This window comes from Castor canadensis, chromosome 8 (assembly GCF_047511655.1).
Source record: "Castor canadensis chromosome 8, mCasCan1.hap1v2, whole genome shotgun sequence".
NCBI lineage: Eukaryota > Metazoa > Chordata > Mammalia > Rodentia > Castoridae > Castor > Castor canadensis.
In genome coordinates, this window is record NC_133393.1 from 17,575,601 (window position 1) to 17,591,178 (window position 15,578).

Sequence of the window (15,578 nt, forward strand, 5' to 3'; positions counted from 1 at the left end):
TTCATTGTAAACACTTTCTTATCCTGACTAAAGCAGGAGATTTTTTTTTTAACAAAAAAATAGACTTCTGAACATGTCTGAGAAATACCTTTTGACTATTTCATGCCTTCCTGCCCTCTGCTTTCCTGTAAGTGATGAACAGAATCCTAAATACTACCAGGATCCAGGAAGGCTGAAAAAGTGGGAGCCAGGGAACCTGGATATTTTTATAGACTTCCCAAGCTTTCCAAGCTTTTATAGGCTTCTCCAAGGAGCCTCTAGTATGGGCTTCCCTACGTCCCCTGAATAAACCTCTCATTCCTCCTCAGCCAGTCTTAATAAACAAAATAAAAGGTGCAGAAGCTCCAACCCATGTCTGCCTAGCAAAGGCTTCCTCCACAATGCTCAGATGCATGCCATGCCCGCTGGCCCAGAAACAGCGGACTCCTACACCACCGCATAGTCCACAACCACTGGCCAAGAGCAGCATTGACATCTTGAGAGAGGTGACATTTGCCATTGCTCCTGTATGCCCAGCAGACGACAATAACCAGCAATGAAAAAAATAAGTTATAATAAACAACACAGTAATCTGTGAGCAATTTCATCAGAAGAGTCCGATCAATACTGAGACAAGGTGTCTGGAACGATAATTCTCAATGGCACTACGTAAAGCCTAAAAAAACAAAATGGTGCTATCTGAGGTAAGGTACGGTGACTGCAGGAAGCTTACCTTCTCCAGCCTTTTACAGAAAGCTTCAAATTTTCCAAATATATACATTTCCGAAACCTCAAAAGACTTTTCCCCTGAGGATTCTAAAATCTGTTTCCTTGTTTTGTGAAAAGATGCCTGATATTCCTTGAACAGAAAAATGCAATCCTGTGAGAGAATTAGCGGGAGAAAGAAGGATAATGAAACATTTCCTCAGGAGTTAAATATTCACAAATCCTGTCCTCTCACAGAGCTTATCATGCCAGCCCCTCAAGCCCGGGCTGCTGCTGTTCCCAAAACTCAACTTCTCTGCCTACATCAGAAGGCCTGTGAAATCAACATAGCTCTTTAAATGTCCATTCGATTTGCTTCTCTTCATCCTTACTATTTTCCCTTAACTCTTTTCCTACATCAAAGTGTAACATTTATTGTTGTTTCTGTATTTTCATAGCTAATTACAAATCCCAAGAGGCCCTGAAATTATCTATCAAGGCATCTGTATTTAGCTGGCCTCCATCTTTGCATAGGTACTCTTTATATACAGGTAAATAAAACATAAAGCCTTTGCAATAATAATTTATCTCCCAATTATCATTGTTCCACAAGGAGATCATAAGTGAGATGATACAGCATTTGTCTTTCTACTTGGTGTAACATTCTCCAGGTTGTTCTTATTGTCACAAAAGATAAGATTTCCTTCTTTATTAAGGCTGAATAGTATTCTGGTATGTGTATAAATACACACAATTATTAATCACTTAACAACAAAAATACATTTTGAAAAGTGTATCATTCCTACTCCATCAAGTTGCTTGTCATCAATAATGATCAGTTTTGTTTTGTTTTTTCTCTAGCAGTACTGGAGTTTGAACTCAGGGCCTCAACACTTGCTAGGCAGGCATTCTACCACTAGAGCCACTCCACTGGCCCCCTAGTTTTATTTTTAAATGCACATACAACAAAGGGATTTTTTTTTTTTGCAGGACTGGGGTTTGAACTCAGGGCTTCATGCTTGCAAAGTAGGCACTCTACCCCTTGAGCCACACCTCTGATTCATTTTGCTCTGGTTATTTTGCAGATGGGGTCTCAAGAACTATTTGCCTGGGCTGATCTGGAATGGCAATCCTCCCGATCTCAGCCTCCCAAATAGCTGGGATTAAAGGTGGGAGCCCCTAGTGCCTGGCAGCAACGAGGCTTTTCAATAAGTCTTCTCTTGGCTCCACACTTGCTCTGAGCACTTTGTTCCCTTTCCCACCTCAACAAGCTCCTTCTTTCATTTCTTGAAGCAATTTTTTGTCTTGCCAGGCACAGCTCCTATTATTTTTTCCCCCCAACTTCTAGGTATAGTCACCAGATACATTTTCAAAGCTCGTTCCAAAAGCTTCAGTTTTGTTGTCAAAAAGTAAAATCTGTTTGCGGGCTTCCAAATTGTTCTGAAGGTGTTTAACTATCAACTGGAGGCACTGCTGTGTTTTCTTAATTTATTCAAAGTCTTTTTGCCAGCTTTCTGATGAGGCTGGCTTTCTGAAGACTCTTTTTTGTTGGCCAGTCCTCTTGACTCCTGAAGATAGTATGTTTAGATCCTTGCTGGTAACTTACCATCCTGAATTTGGATCCACAGAAAGATGACTAGGGCGTGAGTGAGCTCAGAGCAATCCTCTTTTGATCACTTTTTCACTCTTTTCCACCTCTGACAACTGATTTCTCCTCATTCTTCCATGCTTTTCACAGGCCAGCCTCAGCTTCCTTTTCTCTTTGCTAATTGCTCATTGACTTCTTTTTGCAGAGGAGGCAAGAGTTTCATGCATACCCCACACACCTGCTCGCTCGAGCCTCTCTCAAAGTTTCCTTCTTCTCTCATCATTTGACATGCTCCTCTCCTTGCCGGAAAGTGATGCAGAAGTGACATTCTGTTATATTCACACTACTCTGTACAGGATTGTCTCAGAATAAACATGTTTTGTGTTAGGAACAAAATAAAACACTGGGCCAGGTGGTGAAAGCTTTACTTTCTGAAAATGAAATACTTTCACAAACCTGAATTTTCTTTAGCACGACTGGTGTCTCCTGATCCCACACATGTATTAGTCCTCCTTCTGTAATGTACGCTTTACACGCCGTTACCATCTGATTTGTTACCTAAAATAAATGTAGGTACCAACTTACGATAAGTAGATAATACATAAAATCCAAGTGTTTTAAAAGCATAAAACATATAAGTTGTAAACTTATGGAGTGAATAAATCACAAAATACAAAAAAAAATCAAAGAAATACAGATTTCAGTCAAAATGAAGAAAATCCAAAGTCACAGTAACCTACTGCACTTAAGCAAAGGCCACTGGGGCCATAAATTTCAAAAGCCCACTCCCTTTGCATTTGTCTATTCCTGCTCTAATTAGGTCTTGATCCCATTTGTGATCAATTACCTTCAACATGCAGGCACTCCTTGCCTGCCCCAAAATACAGAAGGAAAAAAGAAAAGGCTAGCCACTTAACTACTCCACCAGCCTAAAATTTTAAAATGTAGAATACAGACAAGCATGTTGGTGCATGCCTATAATCCCAGCACTGGGGAAGCTGAGACAGGCACATTGCAAGTTCCAGGCTGGCCTGGGCTACACAGCAAGATCCTGTCTCAACAGACCAAGGGTTGGGGATGTAGCTCAGTGATAAACAGGATCTACAAGTGGTAAGGGAAATGTCTAGAGAAAACCAAAATGCAGATCAGAAAAAAAAGGTCACTGTGAAGATGAAAGGATTCTGGAAAATTTTTAAGATTGGTGACAATGTGAGGTTACCCTCAGAATTTGGAGCAACTTATATAGCGGGCAACCACTAGAGGCATCTGAGGAAAGGGCAAAGCCATGAGTCTGGTCCACAGTCTTGGGCAGGGGTGGCCATGCCCCAGGTAGATGCTGTAGCCCAGGTGGGCACATCAGAGAAAAACATATCCACATTCCCCTCCCAGCAGTAAGTCAGACACACCCCACTACACAAAAGGCAAGCTACAGAAAACAGAACAGGAAGTCAAATGAGGAGTCTCAAATACAAAGACTGGCAGACAACCAAGAATCACTAAGCAACTGAGGAAACACACATGGCAACAGAGGCATTAAAGTCAGCAAAGAGAAAAAACAAAAGACATGGAAAAATTTTAAACTATCTTCTATTAACTAAATTAACTTGCCAACTAAATTTGAGAGGGTGTCATACACAACAGACAGAAAACAATAGAGAATATGAAAATTGAATTGTTATTGTCAAGAAATTTTTAAACTGTTGATGAACTGATCACCAAGTGTCACATAGATGAAGAACAAATAGATGAACTAAGAATTCAAAGGAGGGCTGGCAGAGTGGCTCAAGCAGTAAGAGCACCTTCCCAGCATACCTGACACCCTGAGTTCAAACTCCAGTGCTGCCAAAAAATAAAAACAACCCAAAGGACAATGATAGGAGAACAGAAAGTTGCTAAGAGCAAAGGATTTCAGAGTGAATGGGAGAGAATAAATTGAAAGGAGAGTCAGGAATAATTCAAAGCAAAAGAGAAAACTGTCCCAGGAATGAAAAGAGACAAATTCTTCAGATTGAAACAACCCAGCAAGGCTAGAACAAGATGAATGGGAAAAGAATCACACCAGTGTCAAATTCTAGAAGCCAGGGAAAAGAAAAACTTCTAAAAGCTTTCAGAGAATAAAACTGGTTACCTACAAGTGCAAAAGGAACTCGACCAGCACCTAACTCCTCCTCACCAAGGCTGGACACTGCACGGTGGAACATTATCTGCTAAGTTTCAGTGAGAATAATGCCAGACATAGTTTGTCAGTCATACTTGCATTGAGTGCCCAGTCAAAGTAAAGCTACTGTAAATCACAGAGTAATTCAGAAAGTTTACTGCTTACACAGCCTTTCTGAAAGAAGTACTTGAGGATTTTCTTTTCAGCAAAAGAAATAATGAATCCAAGAAGGAGGAAGATGTGAAAAAAATCACAAAACAGTAGTGCTGAAAATACTCAAATACTTTTATTTTAGTCTGAATACTTCTGATTCATCATGTTGAAAACTGTATGAAACCAAGAATGAGTTCAGCAGGGCACAATGGTACATGCCTTTAATCCTAGCACTTAGGAGGCTGAGGCAGAAGGATTGAGAGTTCCAAGCCAGCCTGGGCTACAGAGACAGAGTCCGTCTCAAGAAATAAAAAGAAAAGGAAAGAAACTCACCTTGATAAACAAGGAGGTCATTCTCTCAGAGGTGTTGTAATACCTCGACACACTGTGAATCATTCTGATAGCATTAATCAGGTTTTGTATCCCATGTGCCATGGAAACCTAAAATGAAAATATATCAAGTGAAGTCTGTCATGTGTGTACAGTTTTAATAACCACATTCCATAATAATCAGAACTCTAAATATATACAAAATAGCATAACATTTTCATCTTTTGTTTAATGCAGGGGAGTTTTGAACCCAGGGCCTTGAGCTCGCTAGGCAGCACTCTCACTTGAGCTATGCCCCTCCCAGCCCTCAACATTTTCATCTTTAAGTCAAAGTTTACCAAATGCATATGATATTCTAGAGTGGGCCCAGGAACAGAAAAAAAAAAAGACATTAGTTTTGACAAATGTACAAAGCCAACACAAGATTTTAACATGAAAAACTAGGTGAAGCGAAGTCTGTCCTGCCAGGTGCCAGTGCCTCACACCTGTAATCCTAGCTACTCAGGAGACGGAGATCAGGAGGATTGTGGTTCGAAATCAACCCAGGCAAATAGTTCGAGAGACCCCCATCAGGAAAAAACCCTTCATAAAAAAGGGCGGTGGAGTGTCTCAAGGTTTAGGGCCTGAGTTCAAACCCCAGTACAGAAGGGAAAAAAAAGAAAGAAAAGAAAGAACTTTGTTCTATCATTTGCCATCTTTGTGTAAATCTGAACATAAGAATTTGTTTTTAAAATAAAATTTGGAGTCAGGAATATAGCTTAGCATTAGGATGCCTGCATAGCATACACAAGGCCCTGGCTTCAATCCCCAGCTCCACAATAAGTAAGAAAGTTGATAAATTCAAACTTTTAGGCTTGGGGGGTGTATAGTTCAGTAGTGGAGAGCCTACTTAGTATGCACAAACCCTGGGTTTGATCCCCAGCAATACAAAAGAATGAAAACAAAATTATAGAGGTGAAACCAACCTTAAAGATTAATAGTTTACGGTGGGAGCATAGCTCAAATTGTAGACTGCCTGCCAAACAAGTGTAAGACCCTCAGTTCAAATCACAGTACTAACAAAAATACAAATAAATTATAGTTTAATCTGCTCTTTTTCGACGAAGAAATTGACAACTTGAGGGGTAAAGTGACTAATTTATAGTTTAAAAGGTAGCCAAAAATAGAAATAAGACTAAGATTAGAAATAAGAATTCCTTTTCACTTATTCAATTCACCTTGTAGCAAACCTACTACTGAGTGCCAGAAGGTTCTGAAAATACTGGGAAAAATCTAAAGATAAGGAACCTGTTGATGAGGTGCTCACAGTGGAGTAAGAGAGGATCAGGAAAAGAGGCAAAACAAGAAGGACAGCACAGAGTAGAGAACATAAAACCAAGACATAACACCATGGCTGCTAGGTGCTGAGTGCTCACCATATGCCAGGCCCCAGGCAGGACCCTAAACTGTAGCTCAATTTATGCTGACAACAATCATTTAAGGTAGCTGTGATTTCATCAAATCTAAAGCATCACTGATTGCATGTCTTCTTTTGAGAACTGTCTTTTCAGATCATTTGCCCATCTTAAAAGTGGATTCTTTGTCTATGTTTTTGTTTGCTGTTGGTATATTCTAGGTATTAATGTCTCGTTGGATGAAGAATTTGCAAGTACTTTTGCCCATTCTGCAGCATGTTTCTTCATTCTGTTGATTATTTCATTTATCTGTGTTTGGTTTTGTTGTCTGTGCTTTGAAGTTTTAACCAAAAACAAAACAAAAAAAACTTTGCCAATACCATTGTCCTAAAGCATCTCCCCTAAATTTTCTTCTAGTAAGCTTCACATTTTTGTGGACAGCACATGTCCTTATGTGCTACTAAGAAAGAAGTAAAAACACTCAAGATGGGGAGTCTCATAAAACCAGGCCAGCAACAGGCTACACCCTCCCTGTTAAGACAAACACAAAACAAAAACATCCATGGGGAAAAAGACAGAACAAAACTTCCGTTTCCCAACCCTGCTACTGGGGTAGGAGGGAAAACAAAGTCCCTTGAGAATGTGCACCAAAGCTTAATACTCAATTGCAGTTTTAATTCACACGAATGGCACCAACTCCCCAAAAAGGAACAAAAACCTGCCCTCTGGAGAGAACTGATGGTTGAAGATAGTGTCAAGTCACAACCACAAACGATTCAGAAAACCTGGGCTGACTGTGGAGTGTGTTCTGAGTTCAGAGATATTAAAATGTGGAAAACATGTCTTGGATTGCAGCAAAAGTGTTATTATTTCACTTTGCAAATGGGAAGAAAGAGAAGTAGGAAGTAAAACACCTTGCCCAAGGGCTCAAAGCCCTAAGTTATGAGACTCTGCTTGTAACCAAGACGCAAATCACCACAGGAGAACAGCAAAGGTCCTGGCATTCCCACCTTCAAGGAGCTTCCCTTTTACTTATAGGAAAAAATAAAATATACAGAAAGATTTTTTAATGATGAGAAAATAATTAAAACCAGGAAAAGCCAGACACCCGTGACTCACACCTATAATCCTAGCTACTCAGGAGGCAGAGATCAGGAAGATCACAGTTCGAAGCCAGCCTGAGCAAATAGTTCATGAGACCCTATCTCAAAAAAACAAAAGGGCTGGTGGAGTGACTCAAGGGCTGGTGAGTTCAAACCCCAGCACCCCCTCAAAAAAAAGCAAGAACAACCACCGATTACAATATGCTACAGTATGATATGTCCTGAATGTGAGCTATACCTACCAAATAGTTAAAGCAATGTTGTGAGATTGTTGCTTTATAGTTAACCTTGTATGTCACAATCCATATGATACGTGTTTACTGGCCAAAAAGATCCTGGTGAAATTGTACCAAGAAGGAGTCCCTCCTACCCTCGCTAAGTCAACCTACAAAGTACCCATGATGTCAAGGAAGAAGTCTCAGAGACGGTATCGAATGGATCCCTCAGGAAAATGCCTTTCATCTAAACTTTAATTGTCACTAGTTATAATAGCTCCTTGACCTCACAGGTTTTCCCTATTCATGGAGTCCACACATTTCATACGTGAAATGTACAGTAGCAGATGCACCTAAAGCACCATACCCCGATGGTAAAAATGAAGCCTATGTAAAATTTACAAACCAGAAATGGAAGCATGAATTCTTTGCATTTTTCCACCCAAAAGACAGTTCAAAGATGATAGTAACTGAAGATTGCTTTCCATGATAAGAAAGAAAATGAGAAGAAAAGAGTTTCTGAAACTACAGAGACTGTGGGTGCCTGAGTGAGAAGCAATTACGTGGTTCACTACTGTTAGTACTTCATTCATTTCAAAAGATAATGCTTGAAACCTTCCTACATCACAGACTGTAAAAACTCAACAACACAATAAGAAGAAGGTAATTTCATGGCTAGAGCAGTTGAACAATTACTAGGATCAAAAAAAACCACAACACCAGAACTAAATGATTTTTAAATTATATGAATTTAAGCAAGTCTTTTGAAGAAAGAAGTTGAAATCAGTATACCTTAATATTCAGAGCTCTTGTCAACAATAAAAAGCATTGTATCTCTCTTCCGAGTTTCGTCTTATAATGAAAAACCTTAAATATACAGGAAAGTACAGGGAATCTTATAATGATCACCTGTACCCATCACTGGACTTGACGAATGTTAACATTTTACTATATTCACTACATCTTTTTTTTGACGTTAAGAGCTACTTGCAGGGGATGTGGCTGAAGTGGTACAGTCCCTGCCTCCCAAGCTCAAGGCCCTGAGCTCAAACCACAGTATTGCCAAAATAAAAAATGTGAAACAAACAAACAAAAAGAGCTACTTGCAGGTACTCTCAGAGTAGACTTTGGATATGTGTGCATCGTCAACTCTTGTGAGTAACCTCAAATACTTGCAACATCTGATAACTCTAATTTTTCTCTGACATAAATTTTAACTGCTCATGTAGTAAAGTTGGAGAACCGTTACTGAACCACTGAGTGAACCCTATTCCTCTAACAACTGTACAGTTGGGCACTCTTTACTCATGGCCACATACATAGAAACATCAGAAAAATGATATCAAGTGTTCTTATGTGAAACAAATTGTAAAAATGTTCCCAGCAGAACTCCAGTTGCTCGTACTAGAAGCAGAAGTGAGCAGAGTTTAAGCCATAAGTCTTTGCAGACAGCAACACAAAGTTGGGTTTTTTAAAAGTCCACCATCTCTTTATGAAATAAGCTGAAAGACTACTTCTGACCAGTCTTTCTACCCTCTCTCATTGTGCTCCCTCCATGGTTGGTAGGTTCCTACATGCCAGCAAGAACTGCACCTACCCAGAACACTCAACTCTTATTCTTCCCCTCCTCCCATACCAAACTCCTTGGCAACCAACGCTCTCTTGAGATGACTATGAATCACTCCTACACCTGCCTCTTCTCTAGATCTAAGTGACATAGATCATAGACTCTTCCCGTCTCTGCCTCTAATATGAAGACAACATTACCTAAGAAAGTTGGTCAACTAAATCATGTGGCCAGTGCTGCCACCCATGTGGAAGATTCGACCATCTCTTCGAAATCAAAACGTAGAGTGCTGAACGCAGATGGACACTAATGTAAATTTTGAGAGCACTTTATGCCAGAGAGAATGAGATTCAGATTTGATCCTTGCCATTTATAGCTGTAGAAGTGCTCATGCTTGGTTTACAAATCTTTTAAATGAGAGTTGTTGTATGTGAAAACATGAAGTACAATTTCTAGGATCAAAAGGTTGGGGGTTCTCAAGCCTGTAAGCATCTTTGAAAAGGCAGGCTTCCTGCTTAAAAGTGACACAAAAGAGGCAACACCTAGTACATGCCTATAATCCCAGCTACTTGGGAGGCAAAGGCAATAGGCACTTTGGGAAAAAGCAAATGCTCTATCACTGAGCTACACTTCCAGCCGAAAGGAACTCTTTTTTTTTTTTCTTTTATTTTTTTTTCTTTTATTATTCATATGTGCATACAAGGCTTGGTTCATTTCTCCCCCCTGCCCCCACCCCCTCCCTTACCACAAACTCCGCCCCCTTCCTCTCCCCTCCCCAATACCCAGCAGAAACTATTTTGCCCTTATTTCTAATTTTGTTGTAGAGAGAGTATAAGCAATAATAGGAAGGAACAAGGGTTTTTGCTGGTTGAGATAAGGATAGCTATACAGGGCATTGACTCACATTGATTTCCTGTGCATGGGTGTTACCTTCTAGGTTAATTCTTTTTGATCTAACCTTTTCTCTAGTACCTGTTCCCCTTTTCCTATTGGCCTCAGTTGCTTTAAGGTATCTGCTTTAGTTTCTCTGCATTAAGGGCAACAAATGCTAGATAGTTTTTTAGGTGTCTTACCTATCCTCACCCCTCCCTTGTGTGCTCTCGCTTTTATCATGTGCTCAAAGTCCAATCCCCTTGTTGTGTTTGCCCTTGATCTAATGTCCACATATGAGGGAGAACATACGATTTTTGGTCTTTTGGGCCAGGCTAACCTCACTCAGAATGATGTTCTCCAATTCCATCCATTTACCAGCGAATGATAACATTTCGTTCTTCTTCATGGCTGCATAAAATTCCATTGTGTATAGATACCACATTTTCTTAATCCATTCGTCAGTGGTGGGGCATCTTGGCTGTTTCCATAACTTGGCTATTGTGAATAGTGCCGCAATAAACATGGGTGTGCAGGTGCCTCTGGAGTAACAGTCTTTTGGGTATATCCCCAAGAGTGGTATTGCTGGATCAAATGGTAGATCGATGTCCAGCTTTTTAAGTAGCCTCCAAATTTTTTTCCAGAGTGGTTGTACTAGTCTACATTCCCACCAACAGTGTAAGAGGGTTCCTTTTTCCCCGCATCCTCGCCAACACCTGTTGTTGGTGGTGTTGCTGATGATGGCTATTCTAACAGGGGTGAGGTGGAATCTTAGTGTGGTTTTAATTTGCATTTCCTTTATTGCTAGAGATGGTGAGCATTTTTTCATGTGTTTTCTGGCCATTTGAATTTCTTCTTTTGAGAAAGTTCTGTTTAGTTCACATGCCCATTTCTTTATTGGTTCATTAGTTTTGGGAGAATTTAGTTTTTTAAGTTCCCTGTATATTCTGGTTATCAGTCCTTTGTCTGATGTATAGTTGGCAAATATTTTCTCCCACTCTGTGGGTGTTCTCTTCAGTTTAGAGACCATTTCTTTTGATGAACAGAAGCTTTTTAGTTTTACGAGGTCCCATTTATCTATGCTATCTCTTAGTTGCTGTGCTGCTGGGGTTTCATTGAGAAAGTTCTTACCTATACCTACTAACTCCAGAGTATTTCCTACTCTTTCTTGTATCAACTTAAGAGTTTGGGGTCTGATATTAAGATCCTTGATCCATTTTGAGTTAATCTTGGTATAGGGTGATATACATGGATCTAGTTTCAGTTTTTTGCAGACTGCTAACCAGTTTTCCCAGCAGTTTTTGTTGAAGAGGCTGCCATTTCTCCATCGTATATTTTTAACTCCTTTGTCAAAGATAAGTTGCTTATAGTTGTGTGGCTTCATATCTGGGTCCTCTATTCTGTTCCACTGGTCTTCATGTCTGTTTTTGTGCCAGTACCATGCTGTTTTTATTGTTATTGCTTTGTAATATAGTTTGAAGTCAGGTATTGTGATACCTCCTGCATTGTTCTTTTGACTGAGTATTGCCTTGGCTATTCGTGGCCTCTTGGATTTCCATATAAATTTAACAGTAGATTTTTCAATCTCTTTAATGAATGTCATTGGAATTTTGATGGGAATTGCATTAAACATGTAGATTACTTTGGGGAGTATCGACATTTTTACTATGTTGATTCTACCAATCCATGAGCATGGGAGATCTCTCCACTTTCTATAGTCTTCCTCAATCTCTTTCTTCAGAAGTGTATAGTTTTCCTTGTAGAGGTCTTTCACATCTTTTGTTAGGTTTACACCTAGGTATTTGATTTTTTTTGAGGCTATTGTAAATGGAATTGTTTCCATACATTCTTTTTCCGTTTGCTCATTGTTAGTGTATAGAAATGCTAATGATTTTTCTATGTTGATTTTATATCCTGCTACCTTGCTATAGCTATTGATGGTGTCCAGGAGCTTTTGAATAGAGTTTTTTGGGTCTTTAAGGTATAGGATCATGTCATCTGCAAATAGGGATATTTTGACAGTTTCTTTACCTATTTGTATTCCTTTTATTCCTTCTTCTTGCCTAGTTGCTCTGGCTAGGAATTCCAGTACTATGTTGAATAGGAGTGGAGATAGTGGGCATCCTTGTCTGGTTCCTGATTTTAGAGGGAATGGTTTCAGTTTTTCTCTGCTAAATATAATGCTGGCTGTAGGTTTGTCATATATAGCTTTTATAATGTTGAGGAACTTTCCTTCTATTCCTAGTTTTCTTAGAGCTTTTATCATGAAATGATGTTGGATCTTATCAAAGGCTTTTTCTGCATCTATTGAGATGATCAAGTGGTTTTTGTCTTTGCTTCTGTTAATGTGGTTTATTACGTTTATTGATTTTCGTATGTTGAACCACCCCTGCATCCCTGGAATGAAGCCTACTTGGTCGTGGTGAATAATCTTTTTGATCTGTTGCTGAATTCAGTTTGCCATTATTTTTTTGAGGATTTTTGCATCAATGTTCATTAAGGAGATTGGCCTATAGTTCTCCTTTTTGCAGGTGTCTTTGCCTGGTTTTGGGATAAGTGTAATACTGGCTTCATAAAATGTGTTTGGCAGTTTTCCTTCCCTTTCTATTTTGTGGAACAGTTTAAGGAGGGTTGGTATCAGTTCTTCTTTAAAGGTCTGATAGAATTCAGCAGAGAATCCATCAGGTCCTGGACTTTTCTTTTTGGGGAGACTCTTGATTGCTGCTTCAATTTCATTTTGTGTTATAGGTCTATTCAGGTGATTAATTTCCTCTTGGTTCAGTTTTGGATGATCATATGTATCTAGAAATCTGTCCGTTTCTTCAAGATTTTCAAATTTATTTGAATATAGGTTCTCAAAGTAGTCTCTGATGATTTCCTGGACTTCCATGGTGTTTGTTGTTATCTCCCCTTTTGCATTCCTAATTCTACTAATTTGGGTTTTTTCTCTCCTCATTTTAGTCAGGTTTGCCAGGGGTCTGTCGATCTTGTTTATTTTTTCAAAGAACCAACTTTTTGTTTCATTAATTCTTTGTATGGTTTTTTTGGTTTCTATTTCGTTGATTTCAGCTCTTATTTTTATTATTTCTCTCCTTCTATTTGTTTTGGGATTTGCTTGTTCTTGTTTTTCTAGGAGTTTGAGATGTATCATTAGGTCATTGATTTGGGATCTTTCAATCTTTTTAATATATGCACTCATGGCTATAAACTTTCCTCTCAAGACTGCCTTAGCTGTGTCCCATAGGTTCCGGTAGGTTGTGTTTTCATTTTCATTGACTTCCAGGAACTTTTTAATTTCCTCTTTTATTGCATCGATGATCCATTCTTCATTAAGTAATGAGTTATTTAGTTTCCAGCTGTTTGCATGTTTTTTGTCTTTACTTTTGTTGTTGAGTTCTACTTTTACTGCATTGTGGTCAGATAGTATGCACGGTATTATTTCTATTTTCTTATATTTGCTGAGGCTTGCTTTGTGCCCTAGGATATGATCTATTTTGGAGAAGGTTCCATGGGCTGCTGAGAAGAATGTATATTGTGTAGAGGTTGGATGAAATGTTCTGTAGACATCTACTAGGTCCATTTGATCTATTGCATATTTTAGATCTTGGATTTCTTTATTGAGTTTTTGTTTGGATGACCTATCTATTGATGAAAATGGGGTATGAAAGTCTCCCACAACCACTGTGTTGGTGTTTATATATGCTTTTAGGTCTTTCAGGTTATGTTTGATGAAATTGGGTGCATTGACATTGGGTGCGTACAGATTGATGATTATTATTTCCTTTTGGTCTATTTCCCCTTTTATTAGTATGGAATGTCCTTCTTTATCTCGTTTGATCAATGTAGGTTTGAAGTCTACTTTCCAAAGGAACTCTTTAGAAACATTATAGGAAAAGTAGAGCAGAAACTACAAGATGAGTTCTGTCCTGTATCCCTGATTGGCTGCTGGCAACGTCAGTACTGCATATGAGTTTTGGTTTCCTACACTGTAACCTGGGAAATGTCTACCATGGTAGGCAGCCTCCAAGATGGCCCCCTGTGATGCTCACCCTCACGGTGTTCATACCCTTAAATAATCCCCTCCCCTGAGTGTGGACTAGACTTACTGGCCAACAGAATACAACAGAACTGATGAGCTGTCACTTCTGAGATTAGATTACAAACAGACAGTGGCTTCTGACTTGGCCGCTGTCTGTTGCTCACTCGTGGGTCACTCCCCTTGGGAGAAGTGAGTCTCTGTGTGGAGAGTTCCTTGTGGCTAGGAACTGAGGCCTACCAATGACCACATAAGTGAGCTTAAAAGTGGACGCTGCCCAGTCAGCTTCTCTTACACACAGCCCCAGTTAACAGCTTGTCTGTCATGAGAGGCTTGAGGCAGAGGCTCTGAGCTATGCAGTGCCTGGATTCCTGATGCACAGAAACTGTGACATAATAAACAGTCGTTGTTTTAAGTAACTCAGTTCTGGGGTAATTTGTTACACACCAACGAATAAGTAACATATTCATCTTATTTAAATCACAAATGAAGTCATACTTAAAATAATGCTAAATACTTAAACATGGGTTAAAATATTAAGTATACTTCATAATTTACTATAAATATACAATCGGAAAATATATCTTTCAAACAACTTTTTGGCAGTGATTGCTTTCCCATGCAATATAGACACATATATATGCATATGTGTTATTTTAAAGTCCATTAATTATACAAGTTAATTTTTTAAATTGTACTTTTAACAGCATACTTACTAGATCATAGTTATAGAGAGGCTGACATACTTTTTCCAGAGTGTACAAATATCTAACATTATCTTTTGATTCATTCGCTGTATCAGTGATTCTGGCATCCAAATCACGCCAATTCTAAGAGGAAAAAATTGTGTAAAAATTCCATTAAAAATCTAGTAGATCAGTGAGCTACAGTTTAATCCAAGAAATTCAAGCTGTCTTCTTCCCCAAACATATACTGAAATAGTAGCTATTTAAGTGTGACTAATACATCTTTTTCGTATAGTATTTAACACAATATTATTATCAACATGTTAAATGATTTACTAAAACTGAAGAGTCTTTCCTTTTGCAATTAATGCTCTGTCTGCAAACTTGAACTGGACCTGCTTCTACCTAGAATGACTTGTCTTGCAAGTGATCACCAAACAATCTCTGTTGAGCTAACTCTAATTGTGAAAAAGTTCTTCCTCATTTTGAGAAGAAATCTGCTATGGTTTCAACATGGTTTTTTTTACCCCCAAACCCATGTTGCGGTTTTATCTCCCAATACCATGGTACTGAGGCAGTGGGCTTTAAGACGGGTGATTCGGCTTTGAGATGGGTAAGTGTTGACTGGAGGAAGTTCTAGCTCTCGTGGGACTAGATTTGTACTCACAAGATCAGGTTGTTAAAAGTGAGCCTGCCACCTCCCCTGATCCCCTCTTCCACACACACACATGCTCCTGCCATGATGCCACTGCTGTAATATGACACAGCCAGAAGGCTGAACAGATGGGGCCACC

At 39.1% G+C, this 15,578-nt stretch overlaps 1 protein-coding gene across 1 annotated transcript in view; it reads right to left on the minus strand.

Annotated features, from left to right (window-relative positions):
* Dnah8 (dynein axonemal heavy chain 8) overlaps positions 1 to 15,578 on the minus strand; it is a 343,384-nt gene that overhangs the window by 242,174 nt on the left and 85,632 nt on the right. Inside the window, exons 9-12 of the mRNA XM_074082285.1 lie at positions 14,815 to 14,928; positions 4,917 to 5,024; positions 2,729 to 2,830; positions 713 to 859 (exon numbers count right to left, since the gene is read on the minus strand). Of these exons, the coding sequence (XP_073938386.1) occupies positions 713 to 859; positions 2,729 to 2,830; positions 4,917 to 5,024; positions 14,815 to 14,928 (471 nt within the window). The remainder of the gene's footprint in view (positions 1 to 712; positions 860 to 2,728; positions 2,831 to 4,916; positions 5,025 to 14,814; positions 14,929 to 15,578) is intronic.